This window comes from Ranitomeya imitator, chromosome 6 (genome assembly GCF_032444005.1).
Source record: "Ranitomeya imitator isolate aRanImi1 chromosome 6, aRanImi1.pri, whole genome shotgun sequence".
NCBI classification, from domain to species: domain Eukaryota; kingdom Metazoa; phylum Chordata; class Amphibia; order Anura; family Dendrobatidae; genus Ranitomeya; species Ranitomeya imitator.
The window spans coordinates 95,746,247-95,766,627 of record NC_091287.1 but is presented as its reverse complement, the minus strand read 5'-3'; the positions used below and the strand labels follow the sequence as shown (position 1 = coordinate 95,766,627).

General features: G+C 44.8%; 1 protein-coding gene across 2 annotated transcripts in view; it reads left to right on the top strand.

Moving 5' to 3' along the window:
* SCRN1 (secernin 1) overlaps positions 1 to 20,381 on the top strand; it is a 46,200-nt gene that overhangs the window by 13,684 nt on the left and 12,135 nt on the right. For both annotated transcript variants that reach the window (XR_011313989.1, XM_069729937.1), the window contains exons 6-7: positions 845 to 1,010; positions 3,188 to 3,350. Coding sequence is in view for 1 of the 2 variants with exons in the window: in XM_069729937.1 (XP_069586038.1) it covers positions 845 to 1,010; positions 3,188 to 3,350 (329 nt within the window). In the remaining variant the exon portion in view is untranslated. The remainder of the gene's footprint in view (positions 1 to 844; positions 1,011 to 3,187; positions 3,351 to 20,381) is intronic.

Sequence of the window (20,381 nt, the reverse complement as noted above, 5' to 3'; positions counted from 1 at the left end):
AGCAGAGCACCAAAGACCCCCACCACTTCATGTAATCCATGTTTGAATCTCTGCCGTGGATTACATTTGGTAGCAACCAGCAGAAAACAATTTAAGGTACCTTCACACTAAACGATATCGCTAGCGATCCGTGACGTTGCAGCGTCCTGGCTAGCGATATCGTTCAGTTTGACACGCAGCAGCGATCAGAATCCTGCTGTGATGTCGTTGGTCGGGGCTAGAGGGCCAGAACTTTATTTGGTCGCTGGATCTCCCGCTGACATCGCTGAATCGGCGTGTGTGACACCGATTCAGCGATGTCTTCGCTGGTAACCAGGGTAAACATCGGGTTACTAAGCGCAGGGCCGCGCTTAGTAACCCGATGTTTACCCTGGTTACCATCCTAAAAGTAAAAAAAACAAACACTACATACTTACCTTCCGCTGTCTGTCCTCCGGCGCTGTGCTTTCCTGCACTCACTGTGAGCACAGCATGTTCATTATTTTTGCGGATTTTCTGTGTTTTTCCCGCAATTCTATGCATTTGGGAAAAAACGCACCAAAAACGCGTCAAAAATGCGTCAAAACAGCGTCAAAATCGCGGTAAAATCGCGGTAAAAGCGCATGCGGATTTCTGGCAGAAATGTCCGTTTTTTGTCATGAAAATTTCTGCAAGAAATCCTGACGTGTGCACATACCCTTAGGGCTCGATCTGGTGAGTAAATTTGAATAGAATTTATCTACTTATACCCAGGTAAGACCCTATTGCGCTTTTTATTTCCTTCTAGCCCTTTACTGAAATGTGGCCTGTGTAAGACTTGGACTATTTCAGTAACCATGCTTTCTCTATCTGTCTTCACTATCAGAACTGACTGCCGTGAAATCAATGATAAATGTTCTTCGTAATAAAAGTAGTGGAATCTGTGTGGACACTGACGTCTTCCTCACTACAGCGAGTGCAGTGTCTGTCCTGCCCAAGGATGACAAATGGCCTTGCATTCACTTTGTCACAGGCACGCCAGATCCATCAAGGTCAGACACGTTTACTATGTAATATGCTGCCGTAGTCTGGTGTGACAATCTTATTACAGATCATTACATGCATTTGCTACATGGGAAAAAATAAGAAGAAATTAGACAGGAAAAAACAATTAAACAAACTGATATGTCAGCAAGATTTAAGAGGTTGTCCACAACCCTGAACCAGTTACTGGTGTTGCCATAAATACTTAAAGGGAACCTGTCACCCCCAAAATCGCGGGTGAGCTAAGCCCACCGGCATCAGGGGCTTATCTACAGCATTCTGGAATGCTGTAGATAAGCCCCCGATGTATCCTGAAAGAGGAGAAAAAGGACGTTAGATTATACTCACCCACGGGCGGTCCCGCTGTTGGTCCGGGTCCGACGCCTCCCATCTTCATCAGATGACGTCCTCTTTTGGTCTTCACGCTGCGGCTCCGGTGCAGGCGTACTTTGTCTGCATTGCGCAGGTTCTGGGCCTCTCTGACCTTTCCCGGCGCCTGCGCACTGCAGTACTTTGCTCTGCCCTCAACAGGGCAGACAAAGTACGCCTGCGCAGGAGCCGCAGCGTGAAGACCAGAAGAGGACGTCATCTGATGAAGATGGGAGGCGCTGGACCCGAACCAACAGCGAGACCGCCCCTGGGTGAGTATAATCTAACGTCTTTTTCTCATCTTTTAGGATGCATCGGGGGCTTATCTACAGCATTACAGAATGCTGTAGATAAGCCCCTGATGCCGGTGGCCTTAGCTCACCCTCGATTTTGGGGGTGACAGGTTCCCTTTTAAGATGATGCCCCTAAGAGTATGTGCACACATTGCGGATTTGGCTGCAGATCCGCAGTGGACTTGACCCTGCGGATCCGCAGCAGTTTTCCATGCGTTGTACAGTACCATGTAAACCTATGTAAAACCTAATCCGCAGTGCAAATGCTGCGAAAAATTCCATGCAGAAACGCTGCAGTTTATTTTCTGCAGCATATCAATTCTTTGTGCGGATTCCGCAGCGTTTTACATCTGCTCCACAATAGGAATCCGCAGGTGTAAAAACGCAGGCGAATTCCGCACAAAATCTGCACCAAATCTGCAGAAAACCTGCAGGTAAAACGCAGGTTGTTTTACCTGCGGATTCTGCAGAATACGCGCTGAAAAATCCGCAATGGAATCCGCAATGTGTGCACATACTCTAAAGATTGACAGATATATTTTTTTCCTGCTTCTGTTGATTCAGTTGCCAAAGTTTGAGTGTTTTTCCAAGCAGAAACAGCTCATAAGTTGACTTGCAGCTTCTTTCTACACATGAAATGTGAAAAAAACAGCGCCTTGTACTCTATCGGCTTGTTTTACCATTAAAATCAGTAGGAAGCCTCTTGAAAGAGTAACTGAAGCATGCTTCAGATCCACATCAGAAACGTCATGTGATCATATCCTTAGTTCAGTACTTGAAAGATCTTGAATACAAAGCTAATCTACGGTAAGTTAATACAACTAATCACTGAACCACATTTTTTATTTTCTGCAGTTTCAGATATGCGCTATGTTAAATGTTTTCTGCATTAGTGTTGTCTCTTTAGCCTGAATATTTTTTTTAGCGGAAGCCGCCTATAGAGTAACTATGCTACTTCTTTAAACCACTTCACGGTTTAAAGATAGTTTCGACGTCGCGTTGCATTATTTTCACTTTTTGAAACGCTTGATCAGGCGGAATTCGCCTGAAAAAACGCCGTGTGGACATACTCTGACTGAAGACAGAAACATCCACATGGGAAGCTGCGGCATTTGTGTGGGCTAAACTTGGCATGGATCACAAACGCCATACTGGCCATAGAGAAGCCACAATATACCGTATTAGCTCTAAAATACTGTGGTCTCTAATGTTTTTTTTATACATTCTGCATGCGATTGGATCAGAATTTGTCGAGGTCACTCCGTAAATGTGTGGGTTCCATTTTTTTTCTAAATAGAGTAATATAGAGACTAGAATTAGCCCTATACAAACTAATAACGGTGCCATGTAGTACTTTTATAGTACCGATATACAGCACTACCAGTTGTAATCTTAAAGTAATGTTGTATAGTGCCTGAGCTACACCATGCTGACTACAAGACATAAGTGTTCACATTGGTTAGGATGGCGCAGGCCAGTTATCTTTTTTATCCTTGCTATAACTTGGTTGTTTTATTTTTTAGGTCTATATTTAAACCCTTTATCTTTGTGGAAGATATAAAAGCTGTCCCTATGGTGCAGTCCTCTTGTGTAAGAGATAATACTTGTGATCATGATCATTCCCAATGGAAACATGAACTCTATGAAGCCCATCAATGTGCGCTCTCCTTAATGGATAAAGATAAGGTGAGTGGCATCTTTCAGAGCTCATTATGTTTAGTCTTAAAGAGTAACCATCATTTTAAATTTTACTTCATAAATCAATACTACACATAAAAAAAATTAACTTTGTAGTACAGTGGCATGTAAATGTTTGGGCACCCCTGGTCAAAATATCTGTTATTGTGAAGAGTTCAGAAAGTTAAAGATGACACTTTTCCTTTGTATTTTAGGCAAAATTTATATATATTTTCATCTTTTACAGTTTAAAAATTACCAAAAGGAAAATTGGCCAATGGAAAAGTTTGGGCACCCTGCATGTTACCTATTAGTGCCCTCATTTGCAAATATAACAGCTTGTAAACGCTTTTTGTAGCCAGTCAAGAGTCTTTCAAATCTTGTTTGAGGGATTTTCATCCATTCTTCCTTGGAAAATTCTTCCAGTTCTGTGAGATACTGCTGTCGTCTTTCAATGTTGTTGAGACCAGGGGACTGTGAGGGCCATTATAAAGCCTTCAGCTTGCGTCTATTGTGGATTTTGACGTGTTTAATATCATTATTCATTTGTTGAAGTCATTTTCTTTTTAACTTCAGCTTTTTTACAGATGATGTTATGTTTGCATCAAGAATTTGTTGAAATTTCACTGAACACATTCTTCCCTGTGCCATTGGTGCAACACAACTCCAAATCATGATTGATTCACCCCCATGCTTAAAGGCTGGCGAGATGTTCTTTTCCTGAAATTCTGTGCCCTTTTTTTTCCACACATTCCCTTTGATCTTTGTGGCCAAAGAGTTCTATTTTAGCCACATCGGCCCACAGGACTTGTTTCCAAAAGGTATCAGGCTTGTTTAGATGTTCTTTTGAATACCCTTGGTTTTTATAAAGCTGGGAAATTTAAATCAGCTGGCCTTTCCTAACGATGATAGTGAACAAGCCATAACCCTAAGGCCGGCGTCACACTTGCAAGTTTTACGGACGTATGAGCGCAGAAAATACGTTCGTAAAACTCGCAAAACAAACGGCACAATTATTCTCTATGCCCCTGCTTCTATCTGCCGTATTTTACTGATCCGTATTATACGGCTTTCTACGGCCGTAGAAAATCGCAGCATGCTGCGTTTGTCACCGTACTGCGCAAGAAATACGCCAATGAAAGTCTATGGAAGCCTGAAAAATACGGATCACACACGGACCAGCAGTGTGACTTGCGAGAAATAAGCAGCAGTGTTAGAGAGAAAAGCCGGCAATTCAGTGCGGTGTACAGTAAAATCACACTGACAGCTTACAGAAGAATAGGTAGAATAAATGTGTACACATAGAATAGGTATATATATATATATGTCAGTGAAACACATATACAGTTAGGGCCAGAAATATTTGGCCAGTGACACATGTTTTGTTATTTTAGCTGTTTACAAAAATATGTTCAGAAATACAATTATATATATAATATGGGCTGAAAGTGCACACTCCCAGCTGCAATATGATAGTTTCCACATCCAAATCGGAGAAAGGGTTTAGGAATCATAGCTCTGTAATGCATAGCGTCCTCTTTTTCAAGGGACCAAAAGTAATTGGACAATGGATTCTAAGGGCTGCAATTAACTCTGAAGGCGTCTCCCTCGTTAACCTGTAATCAATGAAGTAGTTAAAAGGTCAGGGGTGGATTCCAGGTGTGTGGTTTTGCATTTGGAAGCTGTTGCTGTGAGCAGACAACATGCGGTCAAAGGAACTCTCAATTGAGGTGAAGCAGAACATCCTGAGGCTGAAAAAAAAAGAAAAAATCCATCAGAGAGATAGCAGACATGCTTGGAGTAGCAAAATCAACAGTTGGGTACATTCTGAGAAAAAAGGAATTGACTGGTGAGCTTGGGAACTCAAAAAGGCCTGGGCGTCCACGGATGACAACAGTGGTGGATGATCGCCGCATACTTAATTTGGTGAAGAAGAACCCGTTCACAACATCAACTGAAGTCCAGAACACTCTCAGTGAAGTAGGTGTATCTGTCTCTAAGTCAACAGTAAAGAGAAGACTCCATGACAGTAAATACAAAGGGTTCACATCTAGATGCAAACCATTCATCAATACCAAAAATAGACAGGCCAGAGTTAAATTTGCAGAAAAACACCTCAAGAAGCCAGCTCAGTTCTGGAAAAGTATTCTATGGACAGATGAGACAAAGATCAACCTGTACCAGAATGATGGGAAGAAAAAATTTTGGAGAAGAAAGGGAACGGCACATGATCCAAGGCACACCACATCCTCTGTAAAACATGGTGGAGGCAACGTGATGGCATGGGCATGCATGGCTTTCAATGGCACTGGGTCACTTGTGTTTATTGATGACATAAGAGCAGACAAGAGTAGCCGGATGAATTCTGAAGTGTACCGGGATATACTTTCAGCCCAGATTCAGCCAAATGCTGCAAAGTTGATTGGACGGCGCTTCATAGTACAGATGGACAATGACCCCAAGCATACAGCCAAAGCTACCCAGGAGTTCATGAGTGCCAAAAAGTGGCACATTCTGCAATGGCCAAGTCAATCTCCAGATCTAAACCCAATTGAGCATGCATTTCACTTGCTCAAATCCAGACTTAAGACGGAAAGACCCACAAACAAGCAAGACCTGAAGGCTGCGGCTGTAAAGGCCTGGCAAAGCATTAAGAAGGAGGAAACCCAGCGTTTGGTGATGTCCATGGGTTCCAGACTTAAGGCAGTGATTGCCTCCAAAGGATTTGCAACAAAATATTGAAAATAAAAATATTTTGTTTGGGTTATGTTTATTTGTCCAATTACTTTTGACCTCCTAAAATGTGGAGTGTTTGTAAAGAAATGTGTACAATTCCTACATTTTCTATCAGATATTTTTGTTCAACCCTTCAAATTAAACGTTACAATCTGCACTTGAATTCTGTTGTAGAGGTTTCATTTCAAATCCAATGTGGTGGCATGCAGAGCCCAACTCGCGAAAATTGTGTCACTGTCCAAATATTTCTGGCCCTAACTGTATATATATATATATTAATATTTCTTCCAGCGCTAGATAGCTTTAAAGCCGGTAATTCAATTACCGGCTTTTGCTCTCTCCTTCCTAAACCCGACATGATTTGAGACCTGGTTTACATACAGTAAACCATCTCATATCACCTTTTTTTTTTTGCATATTCCACACTACTAATGTTAGTGGTGTGTATATGCAAAATTTGGCCGTTCTATCTACTAAATTAAAGGGTTAAATGGCGGAAAAAATTGGCGTGGGCTCCCGCGCAATTTTCTCCGCCAGAGTAGTAAAGCCAGTGACTGAGCGCAGATATTAATAGCCTGGAGAGGGTCCACGGTTATTGGCCCACCCCTGGCTAAAAACACCTGCCCCCAGCCACCCCAGAAAAGGCACATCTGGAAGATGCGCCTATTCTGGCACTTGGCCACTCTCTTCCCATTCCCGTGTAGCGGTGGGATATGGGGTAATGAAGGGTTAATGCCACCTTGCTATTGTAAGGTGACATTAAGCCAAATTAATAATGGAGAGGCGTCAATTATGACACCTATCCATTATTAATCCAATACTAGTAAAGGGTTAAAAAAATACACAAACACATTATTAAAAATTATTTTAATGAAATAAAAACAAAGGTTGTTGTAATATTTTATTCAGCGCCCAATCCAATCACTGAAGACCCTCGTTCTGTAACAAAAAAAACATAATAAACCAACAATATCCTTAACTTCCGCAGATCTGTAAAGTCCAATGATGTAAATCCATCTGAAGGGGTTAAAATTTTTTGCAGCCACTAGCTTTGCTAATGCAACGTTGTTCGTGGCTGCAAAACCCCGGGGAATGAAGGTAAAGTAGGTCAGTGACCTATATTTGCCTTCATTTGCGGTGAGGCGCCCTCTGCTGGTTGTTCCTAGATCGTGGGAATTTTCCTAGAAAGCTCCCAGGCTCGACTTAATAAGAGGCGCCCTCTGCTGGTTGTCCTCATATGAACTCGAGCCTGGGAGCTTTCTAGGAAAATTCCCACGATCTAGGAACAACCAGCAGAGGGCGCCTCACCGCAAATGAAGGTAAATATAGGTCATTGACCTACTTTACCTTCATTCCCCGGGGTTTTGCAGCCACGAACAACGTTGCATTAGCAAAGCTCGTGGCTGCAAAAATTTTTAACCCCTTCAGATGGATTTACATCGTTGGACTTTACAGATCTGCGGAAGGTAAGGATATTGTTGGTTTAATATGTTTTTTTTTGTTACAGAACAAGGGTCTTCAGTGATTGGATTGGGCGTTGAATAAAATATTACAACAACCTTTGTTTTTATTTCATTAAAATAATTTTTAATAATGTGTTTGTGTATTTTTTTAACCCTTTACTAGTATTGGATTAATAATGGATAGGTGTCATAATTGATGCTTCTCCATTATTAATTTGGCTTAATGTCACCTTACAATAGCAAGGTGGCATTAACCCTTCATTACCCCATATCCCACCGCTACACGGGAATGGGAAGAGAGTGGCCAAGTGCCAGAATAGGCGCATCTTCCAGATGTGCCTTTTCTGGGGTGGCTGGGGGCAGGTGATTTTAGCCAGGGGGGGGGGGCCAATAACCATGGACCCTCTCCAGGCTATTAATATCTGCCCTCAGTCACTGGCTTTACTACTCTGGTGGAGAAAATTGCGCGGGAGCCCACGCCAATTTTTTCCGCCATTTAACCCTTTAACCCCTTCCCGACCCATGACGCCACGTAGGCGTCATGAAAGTCGGTGCCAATCCGACCCATGACGCCTATGTGGCGTCATGGCGGGAATGCTTCCCTGCGGGTCCGGTGACCAGGGTCATTCAAATGTCACCGTACCCGCAGGTGCAGGGGGACCTGTACTTCACCCCAGGGGGGGTGGCTTTGCCAACCCCGGGTCTACGATCACCGCTGCTGACCTTTTTTTAACCCCCTCCAGCTCTGATTGGAGCTAGCGTCCATGTGACGCTAGCACTCCAATCAGAGCTGGAGGGGCGGAGAAAAACAGTGTCTGCCTCGCTCCTCAGCTTCATCCCATCCGTGGAAGCTGAGGAGCGAGGTGCCCGACTGCTCACCTGCTCCCCCAGACACCGCGATCGCCGCCGCAGCCACCGCACACCTCTTCAGAGTGCCGCCGCCGCCTCCCCCACTGCTACCGCCAGTACCACCGCTGCTGCTGAGGACAGGTACCTCCCCTCTCCTGTCCTCCACTCCCCCCAACCTCCGCTCCCTCCCCCCTGCCCCTCCCGATCACCCCCCTGCCCCCCTTTATCACCTGCTCCTGCTCTACTTTCTTTTCTCCTATCGCCCCCTGCATCTGTTAGCCCCTCCTCCCCTGGTGATTACCCTCTTCAGTGATCACTGCTAATCACCCCCTGCCCCCCCCGATCACCCCCTACCCCCCCGATCACCCCCTGCCCCCCCCCCCCCTGTCCACCTGATCACCCCCTGCCCCCCTTTATCACCTGCTGCTGCTGCTGTGTTTTCTCTCCTACTGCCCCCTGCGTCTGTCAGCCCCTCCTCCCCTGGTGATCACCCTCTTCAGTGATCACCGCTAATCACCCCCTGCCCCCCCCCTGCTCACCCCCTACCCCCCCTGATCACCCCCTGCCCCCCCTGTCCACCTGATCACCCCTCTGCCCCCCTTCATCACCCGCTGCTGCTGCTGTGTTTTCTTCTCTCCTACCGCGTTTGCGTCTGTCAACCCCTCCTTCCCTGGTGATCACCCTCTTCAGTGATCACCGCTAATCACCCCCTGCCCCCCCTGATCACCCCCTGCCAATACCCCCCCCCCCCCGTCCACCTGATCACCCCTCTGCCACCCTTTATCACCTGCTGCTGTGTTTTCTTCTCACCTACCGCCCCCTGCGTCTGTCATCCCTTCCTCCCCTGGTGATCACCCTCTTTAGTGATCACTGCTAATCACCCCCTGCCCCCACTGATCACCCCCTGATCACCCCCTGCCCCCCTGATCACCCCCTGATCACCTGCTGCTGCCAGCTTCATCTCCATCTGACGCTGCATCTCCTCAGCCCCCTCCTGTTCCCCCGCGCCTGACAGCCCCCCGCGCCTGACAGCCCCCCGCTCCTGACAGCCCCCACGCGCCTGACAGCCCCCACACGCGTCTGACAGCTCCCCGCACCTGATAGCCTCCTCCTGCAGAAGAGTTTCACCAAACACTCGCACATACACACGCACACGCAACACTATAATAAAGTTTAGATTGTTTTTTTACACACGCACACGCGCCACACACACAATGTCCCGCTCATCCCAGTCATCCCAGTCACAAAGGCTGTACTCAGTTGAGGAGGCATATTCCTTTCTTGCCTCCGAAGCTGATAGTGAGGGAGAGGACCCCACTTTTCTGTATTCCTCCCACTCTTCCTCCCCTAGTGACACCGACTCGCCACCCCCAAGATGTCGCAGGTCGAGAAATCGTCCGGAGCCCAGGGGAGGGGAGCCGGAGCCCAGGGGAGGAGAGTCGGAGCCAAGTGTAAGTGACCCCCAACCTAGTGCTAGTGACGCCCAACCTAGCACTAGTGCCCCCGTCTGGACCCCCATCCCTGAAAACTTTGCTCCACGGATTCCTGATTTCATTCCCCAATCAGGAATCCAATTTGCGACTGCCAACCTCCGGGAAATAGACTTTTTCAAAGTCTTTTTCTCGGAGTCAATCGTCAGTCTCATGGTGGAGCAAACAAATTTGTACGCCCTGCAATTTTTTGCCCAAAACCCAAGTTCATCATTTTCTACTTGGAATCCCGTTGACTCCGTAGAAATGATGAAATATTGGGGACTGGTCCTTCACATGGGAATTGTGAAGAAACCAGAAATTCGCCAATACTGGAGTACTGATATTTTATATCAAACTCCAATATTTGGCATGGTTATGAATCGCAAACGTTTTGAGGCGATTCATAAATTTCTCCACTTTAGGGACCATACGGACATCCTTCCTCGCGATGACCCGAATTTTGATAGACTGTTCAAAATTCGGCCGGTCATCGAACACTTCAGCAACAAGTTTGCTGAAGTGTACATTCCCCAAAGGGAAATTTGTGTGGATGAATCCCTCATCCACTTCAAAGGTAGGCTTCAGTTCCGTCAGTACCTGCCAAGCAAAAGGGCGAGGTACGGGATAAAACTCTACAAGATCTGTGAGAGTACCTCAGGGTACACTCTCAGCTTTAGAGTTTATCAAGGAAAGGACAGCAGTATCCAGCCCCCAGAATGTCCACCTGCTCTGGGGGTGAGTGGGAAAATAGTGTGGGATTTGGTCCACCCACTGCTTGATAAAAGTTACCATCTGTACGTTGATAACTTTTATACAAGCATCCCACTCTTTCAATCCCTCTCTGCCAGAGCTACCGTCGCTTGCGGTACTGTGCGCAGAAACAAGAGGGGTCTCCCTTTGTCACTAATTGAGCAGGTTCTCCCAAAGGGTGAGAGCCGGGCCCAATGTAGTGGCAACATGCTTGCGGTCAAGTTCAAAGACAAAAGGGACGTCTTTTTCTTGACAACAATCCATGGTCCCGGCACCACGGCCAGCACTGTTCGAGGTACCCCAGCACAGGTCCACAAACCGGACTGTGCGCTGGGGTACAACAAACACATGGGGGGAGTTGATCTTTCTGATCAAGTCCTCCAGCCCTATAGTGCCATGCGGAAAACGAAGGTGTGGTATAAAAAACTGGCTGTGCACATCGTACAAATGGCACTGTATAACGCATACGTGCTATCACGATGTGCAGGCCAGACCAACAACACCTTCCTTCAGTTCCACGAGGCGGTGGTAAAGGCCCTGATGTTTGGAGATGTGGAAGGAGCGGGCCCCAGCACCCCTGGAACTCAAGGTTCCCGTATGGTACCGGTGCAACATTTTCCCTGTGAGGGGAGAGCAAAAAAAAGGTGCCGAGTGTGCTATAAAAGGGGGATAAGAAGGGAAACTCGTTTCCAATGTGAAACGTGTCCCGACAAACCTGGACTGTGTTTGAATGAATGCTTCAGAATTCATCACACGTCCGTGGACTAGCCACATCCTGATATTCCACTACAGAACTCACCCACACCAGGCTGATATACACAACACCACACACACACACTAACCTGACGTACACTACACCACACCCCAACCTGACATACACTACACCACACACACCAACCTGACGTAGTGTGTCAGATTGGTGTGTGTGGCGTAGTGTACATCAGGTTGGTGTGTGGTGTGGTATAGTGTACGTCAGGTTGGTGTGTGTGTGTGGTGTACACTACAACACACACCCCAACCTGACGTACACTACACCACACCCCAACCTGACGTACACTACACCACACACTCCAACCTGACGTAGTGTGTCAGATTGGTGTGTGTGGCGTAGTGTACATCAGGTTGGTGTGTGGTGTGGTATAGTGTACGTCAGGTTGGTGTGTGTGTGTGGTGTACACTACACCACACACACCTACCTGACGTACACTACACCACACCCCAACCTGACATACACTACACCACACACACCAACCTGACGTAGTGTGTCAGATTGGTGTGTGTGGCGTAGTGTACATCAGGTTGGTGTGTGGTGTGGTATAGTGTACGTCAGGTTGGTGTGTGTGTGTGGTGTACACTACACCACACACACCTACCTGACGTACACTACACCACACCCCAACCTGACATACACTACACCACACACACCAACCTGACGTAGTGTGTCAGATTGGTGTGTGTGGCGTAGTGTACATCAGGTTGGTGTGTGGTGTGGTATAGTGTACGTCAGGTTGGTGTGTGTGTGTGGTGTACACTACACCACACACACCTACCTGACGTACACTACACCACACCCCAACCTGACATACACTACACCACACACACCAACCTGACGTAGTGTGTCAGATTGGTGTGTGTGGCGTAGTGTACATCAGGTTGGTGTGTGGTGTGGTATAGTGTACGTCAGGTTGGTGTGTGTGTGTGTGGTGTACACTACACCACACACACCTACCTGACGTACACTACACCACGCCCCAACCTGACATACACTACACCACACACACCAACCTGACATAGTGTGTCAGATTGGTGTGTGTTGCGTAGTGTACATCAGGTTGGTGTGTGGTGTGGTATAGTGTACGTCAGGTTGGTGTGTGTGTGTGGTGTACACTACACCACACACACCTACCTGACGTACACTACACCACACCCCAACCTGACATACACTACACCACACACACCAACCTGACGTAGTGTGTCAGATTGGTGTGTGTGGCGTAGTGTACATCAGGTTGGTGTGTGGTGTGGTATAGTGTACGTCAGGTTGGTGTGTGTGTGTGGTGTACACTACACCACACACACCTACCTGACGTACACTACACCATACCCCAACCTGACATACACTACACCACACACACCAACCTGACGTAGTGTGTCAGATTGGTGTGTGTTGCGTAGTGTACATCAGGTTGGTGTGTGGTGTGGTATAGTGTACGTCAGGTTGGTGTGTGTGTGTGGTGTACACTACACCACACACACCTACCTGAGGTACACTACACCACACACCAACATACACTACACAACCCAACCTGACGTAGTGTCAGGGTGTGTATGGCGTAGTGTACGTCAGTTTGGTGTGGGGTGGTATAGTGTACGTCAGGTGTGTGTGTGTGTGTGTGGTGAATACTACACCACACACACACCAACCTGACATACACTACATACCTTCCATACACAACATAGTGTCCGCTAACGATTGGAGCTAATTTTTCATTCAAAAAGTGAAATGGCGCACCTTCCTTTCCGAGCTTTGCCGTGCGCCCAAACAGTGGTTTACCCCCACATGTGAGGTATCGGTGTACTCAGGAGATATTGCCCAACAAATTTTAGCATCCATTTTACCCTGATGCCTATGTGAAAATGAAAAAAATTGAGGCTAAAATAAAAATTTTGTGAAAAAAAAGTACTTTTTCATTTTTATGGATCAATTTGTGAAGCACCTGGGGGTTCAAAGTGCTCAATATGCATCTAGATAAGTTCCTTGGGTGGTCTAGTTTCCAAAATGGGGTCGTATGTGGGGTAGCTCCAATGTTTAGGCACACGGCGGCTCTCCAAACGTGACATGGTGTCCGCTAAAGATTGGAGCTATTTTTTCATTCAAAAAGTCAAATGGCGCTCCTTCCCTTCCGAGCCTTGCTGTGCGCCTAAACAGTGGTTTACGCCTACATGTGAGGTATCGGTGTACTCAGGAGATATTGCCCAACAAATTTTAGCATCCATTTTACCCTGATGCTCTTGTGAAAATGAAAAAAATTGAGGCTAAAATAAAAATTTTGTGAAAAAAAAGTACTTTTTCATTTTTATGGATCAATTTGTGAAGCACCTGGGGGTTCAAAGTGCTCAATATGCATCTAGATAAGTTCCTTGGGTGGTCTAGTTTCCAAAATGGGGTCATATGTGGGGGAGCTCCAATGTTTAGGCACACGGCGGCTCTCCAAACGTGACATGGTGTCCGCTAAAGATTGGAGCTATTTTTTCATTCAAAAAGTCAAATGGCGCTCCTTCCCTTCCGAGCCTTGCCGTGCGCCTAAACAGTGGTTTACGCCTACATGTGAGGTATCGGTGTACTCAGGAGATATTGCCCAACAAATTTTAGCATCCATTTTACCCTGATGCCCATGTGAAAATGAAAAAAATTGAGGCTAAAATAAAATTTTTGTGAAAAAAAAGTACTTTTTCATTTTTATGGATCAATTTGTGAAGCACCTGGGGGTTCAAAGTGCTCAATATGCATCTAGATAAGTTCCTTGGGTGGTCTAGTTTCCAAAATGGGGTCATATGTGGGGGAGCTCCAATGTTTAGGCACACGGCGGCTCTCCAAACGTGACATGGTGTCCGCTAAAGATTGGAGCTATTTTTTCATTCAAAAAGTCAAATGGCGCTCCTTCCCTTCCGAGCCTTGCCGTGCGCCTAAACAGTGGTTTACGCCTACATGTGAGGTATCGGTGTACTCAGGATATATTGCCCAACAAATTTTAGCATCCATTTTACCCTGATGCCCATGTGAAAATGAAAAAAATTGAGGCTAAAATAAAATTTTTGTGAAAAAAAAGTACTTTTTCATTTTTATGGATCAATTTGTGAAGCACCTGGGGGTTCAAAGTGCTCAATATGCATCTAGATAAGTTCCTTGGGTGGTCTAGTTTCCAAAATGGGGTCATATGTGGGGGAGCTCCAATGTTTAGGCACACAGGGTCTCTCCAAACGTGACATGGTGTCCGCTAAAGATTGGAGCTATTTTTTCATTCAAAAAGTCAAATGGCGCTCCTTCCCTTCCGAGCCTTAGCATGTGCCCAAACAGTGGTTTACCCCCACATATGAGGTATCGGTGTACTCAGGAGAAATTGCCCAACAAATTTTAGGATCCATTTTATCCTGTTGCCCATGTGAAAATGAAAAAATTGAGGCTAAAAGAATTTTTTTGTGAAAAAAAAGTACTTTTTCATTTTTACGGATCAATTTGTGAAGCACCTGGGGGTTCAAAGTGCTCACTATGCATCTAGATAAGTTCCTTGGGGCGTCTAGTTTCCAAAATGGGGTCACTTGTGGGGGAGCTCAAATTTTTAGGCACATGGGGGCTCTCCAAATGTGACATGGTGTCCGCTAAAGAGTGCAGCCAATTTTTCATTCAAAAAGTCAAATGGCGCTCCTTCCCTTCCAAGCCCTGCCGTGCGCCCAAACAGTGGTTTACCCCCACATATGAGGTATCAGCGTACTCAGGACAAATTGGACAACAACTTTCGTGGTTCAGTTTCTCCTTTTACCATTGGGAAAATAAAAAAATTGTTGCTGAAAGATCATTTTTGTGACTAAAAAGTTAAATGTTCATTTTTTCCTTCCATGTTGCTTCTGCTGCTGTGAAGCACCTGAAGGGTTAATAAACTTCTTGAATGTGGTTTTGAGCACCTTGAGGGGTGCAGTTTTTAGAATGGTGTCACTTTTGGGTATTTTCAGCCATATAGACCCCTCAAACTGACTTCAAATGTGAGGTGGTCCCTAAAAAAAATGGTTTTGTAAATTTCGTTGTAAAAATTAGAAATCGCTGGTCAAATTTTAACCCTTATAACTTCCTAGCAAAAAAAAATTTTGTTTCCAAAATTGTGCTGATGTAAAGTAGACATGTGGGAAATGTTATTTATTAACTATTTTGTGTCACATATCTCTCTGGTTTAACAGAATAAAAATTCAAAATTTGAAAATTGCGAAATTTTCAAAATTTTCACCAAATTTCCAATTTTTTCACACATAAACGCAAAAATTATCGACCTAAATTTACCACTAACATGAAGCCCAATATGTCACGAAAAAACAATCTCGGAACCGCTAGGATCCGTTGAAGCGTTCCTGAGTTATTACCTCATAAAGGGACACTGGTCAGAATTGCAAAAAATGGCAAGGTCTTTAAGGTCAAAATAGGCTGGGTCATGAAGGGGTTAATAGCTAGAACGGTCAAATGTTGCATATACACACTACTAACATTAGTAGTGTGGAATATGCAAAAAAAATGGGGATATGAGATGGTTTACTGTATGTAAACCATGTCTCATATCATGTCGGGTTTAGGAAGGAGAGAGCAAATCCGGTAATTGAATTACCGGCTTTAAAGCTATCTCGCGCTGGAAGAAATATTAATATATATATATATATATATATATATATGTGTCTACTGACATATATATATATATAGAGAGAGAGAGATAGAGAGAGACAGTATATATATATATATATTTTTTTTGGGTGACACATGAATCCCTTCTATAGCGGTATGTTGGTTTTGCAAGCCTGCGAGAAAACCACCCAGTACGGATGCCATACGGATTACATACGGAGGATGTCATGCGCAAAAAACGCTGACACACCCTGCCTACGGAGGAGCTACGGACCACTATTTTGGGGACTTTTCAGTGTATTACATAGTAACATAGTAACATAGTTAGTAAGGCCGAAAAAAGACATTTGTCCATCCAGTTCAGCCTATATTCCATCATAATAAATACCCAGATCTACGTCCTTCTACAGAACCTAATAATTGTATATAGTAACATAGTTAGTAAGGCCGAAAAAAGACATAGGCCGAAAAAAGACATAGGCCGAAAAAAGACATAATATACGGACCGTATTGTTTTACGCTGTGTGTGACGCCGGCCTAACAGGGTAATTAAGGTCTGAAACCTTGGTCAAAGTTATCTGAGCACACAAATCTCCATGGGTGCCCAAACTTTTGCATCGTCCCATTTTTCCTTTTTGCAATTTTTAAAATGTAACAGATAAAAACATATATATTTAACTTTAGTCCTTTTAGAGATTATTTCATCTTTAACTGTTAAAATTACAGTAAATGTGACCAGGGGTCATTTTACATGCCACTGTAATATTGTGTGTATTCTGATAGGATTCTATGTTGGAGGGAGCGATAGAGTCAGGGCTTCTCCCTCCTCTTCTCCCTTCCATTCTACATAGGAGATGGCAGGTTCTACTGATAATGATTCTCTATCAGTAATGTAACAATCTGTCTTCATTGAATACAGATTTCACCTGTGAATTGAAGGTACCTTCACACATATTGTTAACGATATCGTTGCTATTTGTGACGTAGCAACGATATCGTTAATGAAATCGTTATGTGTGACAGCGACCAACGATCAGGCCCCTGCTGGGAGATCGTTGGTCGCTGAATAAAGTCCAGAACTTTATTTCGTCGCTGGACTCCCTGGAGACATCGCTGGATCGGTGTGTGTGACACCGATCCAGCGATGTCTTCACTGGTAACCAGGGTAAACATCGGGTAACTAAGCGCAGGGCCGCGCTTAGTAACCCGATGTTTACCCTGGTTACCATGCTAAAAGTGAAAAAAAACAAACACTAGATACTTACCTACAGCCGTCCGTCCTCCAGCGCTGTGCTCTGCTCTCCTCCTGTACTGTCTGTGAGCCGGAAAGCAGAGCGGTGACGTCACCTCTCTGCTTTCCGGCTCACAGCCAGTACAGGAGGAGAGCAGAGAAGCAGAGCGCAGCGCTGGAGGACAGACGGCTGTAGGTAAGTATCTAGTGTTTGTTTTTTTTCACTTTTAGCATGGTAACCAGGGTAAACATCGGGTTACTAAGCGCGGCCCTGCGCTTTAGTTACCCGATATTTACCCTGGTTACCGGCATCGTTGGTCGCTGGAGAGCGGTCTGTGTGACAGCTCTCCAGCGACCAAACAGCGACGCTGCAGCGATCCGGATCGTTGTCGGTATCGCTGCAGCGTCGCTTAATGTGAAGGGGCCTTGAGACTTCTGAAAATGATTGATCAGCCCTGACTGAGAAAGAGGCAGATTTCTCTGATAAGATATATGATAAGGTTTTCTTACGTTTATGTTTACTATTTATTTATTAAATAAAAACTACACTATAAGGCTATGTGCACACGTAGGAAATGTGGTGCAGAATTTTCTGCACTAAATCTGCATCTCCTGGCAGAATCCGCAGGTGCGTTTTTTATGCGTTTTTTATGCATTTTTGTGCGTTTTTTGTGCAGATTTTACCACTGTGGATTTCTAAAATGGAGGGGGGCAGAAACTCTGCAGAACTGCACAAAAGAAGTGACATGCACTTCTTTGAAATCTGCAGCATTTCTGCGCAGATTTTTCTGCACCATGTGCACAGCTTTTTTTTTCACATTGATTTACATTGTACTGTAAATCACAGTGCAGATCTGCAGCGTTTCTGCTACAGAAAAATCTGCTGCAGACCTGCACTAAATCTGCACTAAATCTGCATCGTGTGCACATGCCCTAAGGGTATGTGCAAACAAAAATTGCAGAATGCATTCAAAATGATAGGATGCATATGTATGTGTTTTTTATGCGTTTTTATCGCATTTTTATAGCGAAAAAGCGCGAAAAAACACAACGTGTGCACACAGCCTTAGGCTCCCATACATGTTGAATTAAAGTTGGCTGAGCCAGCTGATATCGTCGGGATTGCCCAACAGTCTAATGTGTATGGGGTCTACTGACTATCTCCGACAGATGATGATGTCTCTCGGGGGGGGTGGTAATTTCCATCCTGAATTCCAGGGGACTATCCTTGGTCTTGGTGAGGAGTCTCATACAGAACTAAGGAGCTCAAGGCCAAGCTGTGCGTCCCTGTGTATGGGGAAGTCAGGAGAGATACCTATCAGTCGAACAGCTATCTAATCTTTATCTAGAAGTCTTTATTTTGAAAATATAATGTATAGTGTTAAATATAATAAAAGAACAGTAAAATATTTATTTGTACCCAGCGGTACAGAGTTTCTTTTCTTTTTTTTAAAGTCTTTGAATTTCACAACAGGAATCACAATGTCTGATGTCATTGGTCTACTAGAGGTTTTTGAAAAATAAAAGGTCACAATATGTCATACATATTGAGTGTCCTTGTGGCTGCTTTGTGTTGCCTATACATGATGTAAACCTGCTTTTATATCACCAACATGTTCTGTAGCGTTGTACAGCGATTCTTAGGCTGCCGTCACACTAGCAGTATTTGGTCAGTATTTTACATCAGTATTTGTAGCCAAAACCAGGAGTGGGTGATAAATGCAGAAGTGGTGCATATGTTTCTATTATACTTTTCCTCTGATTGTTCCACTCCTGGTTTTGGCTTATAAATACTGATGTAAAATACTGACCAAATACTGCAAGTGTGACGGCAGCCTTATTGTTTAGGCCAGTGCCTGTTCCATCTAAAACTCACACAGACAAGGACCACCTTTACAGAAAGGAAATTAACCGTGCAGCATACTTTTGGAGTTTAAGAGGAAAGCCAAGACAAAGGACATACACGTTTTGTTTGCTAGGTCAGATATGACTTATGAAGACAGTGCAGTGAAGCAGTAGTGCTAATTTTGTGTTATGCTGCTCCGTCCCTCCTGCCTCTCCCTGTAGTGCTCTGGATTGCCAGCGAATTGCTGCCTCACAGGGTACGACATGCTGCCTCCCCTGTGCCTCAGACCTGCATCTGTGTCTCTTCTGCATCCTTCTTACACCTTGGATTGTAGATTCTTATAGATGTTATCTGTTTTTCTCCGACTACATGATGTCAGTTACTTGCAGTTAGGGGGCAGAAACCTGATTATTTTATTCTAAAAGCAGGTTAGAGATGGTGTTGGAGAGTTATAATGTGGCCTAGGTTTGGGGGTTATAGGAGTGATTTCATCTGACTGCTGGAGATTCCCTTTAACAACCTTAATCCCATATGACGTACTGTTATGATCTGGTGGCCTAGGAGCAGCATGAGACGGACTCTGGAGAAGGTGGTCCCTGTACTGACCGCAAACCCTGAACCTAGCAGCGCAACTAGAAGTAGCCGTGGGGGGTACCTAACACTCCCTAGACCCCTCGGCACAGCCTAAGATCTAACTACCCCTAAAGACAGAAACAGGAAACCTATCTTAACTCAGAGAAAATCCCCAAAGGATAGATAGCCCCCCACAAATATTGACTGTGAGAGGAGAGGGAAATAACATACGCAGATATGAAATCAGATTTTAGCATAGGAGGCCATACTAGCTAAAAAGAAAGAATAGAACAGAGTACTATGCGGTCAGTATAAAAACACTAGAAAATATCCACCGCAGAAAATGCGGATCACAACATCTGACTAAAGACATGGGGGGTATATCTGCATCTCCAGAGAAATAGCTAGGCTGCAAAAAATCCTTCACAGACTAAGCTGGACAAGACAAAAACATGAAAATGCACAGAACTATTAAGTCCACAGCAAGTGGACAGCAAAAACCAAGCCAGGACTTATCTTTGTAGAAAAGCACAGCAAACTGGAGAGACCAGCAGGGAAGTGAATCCTTCCAGAACAATGGACAACTGGCACTGACCAAAGGATCCCGCAAAGCTATATACCCCAGTCAGTTTTGCAATTAGTAGATACACCTGTCCACTCCTGGAGTCCAGGCACAACTGCATTACCCTCTACAACCACCGGAGGGAGCCCAAAAGCTGAATTTACAACAACGT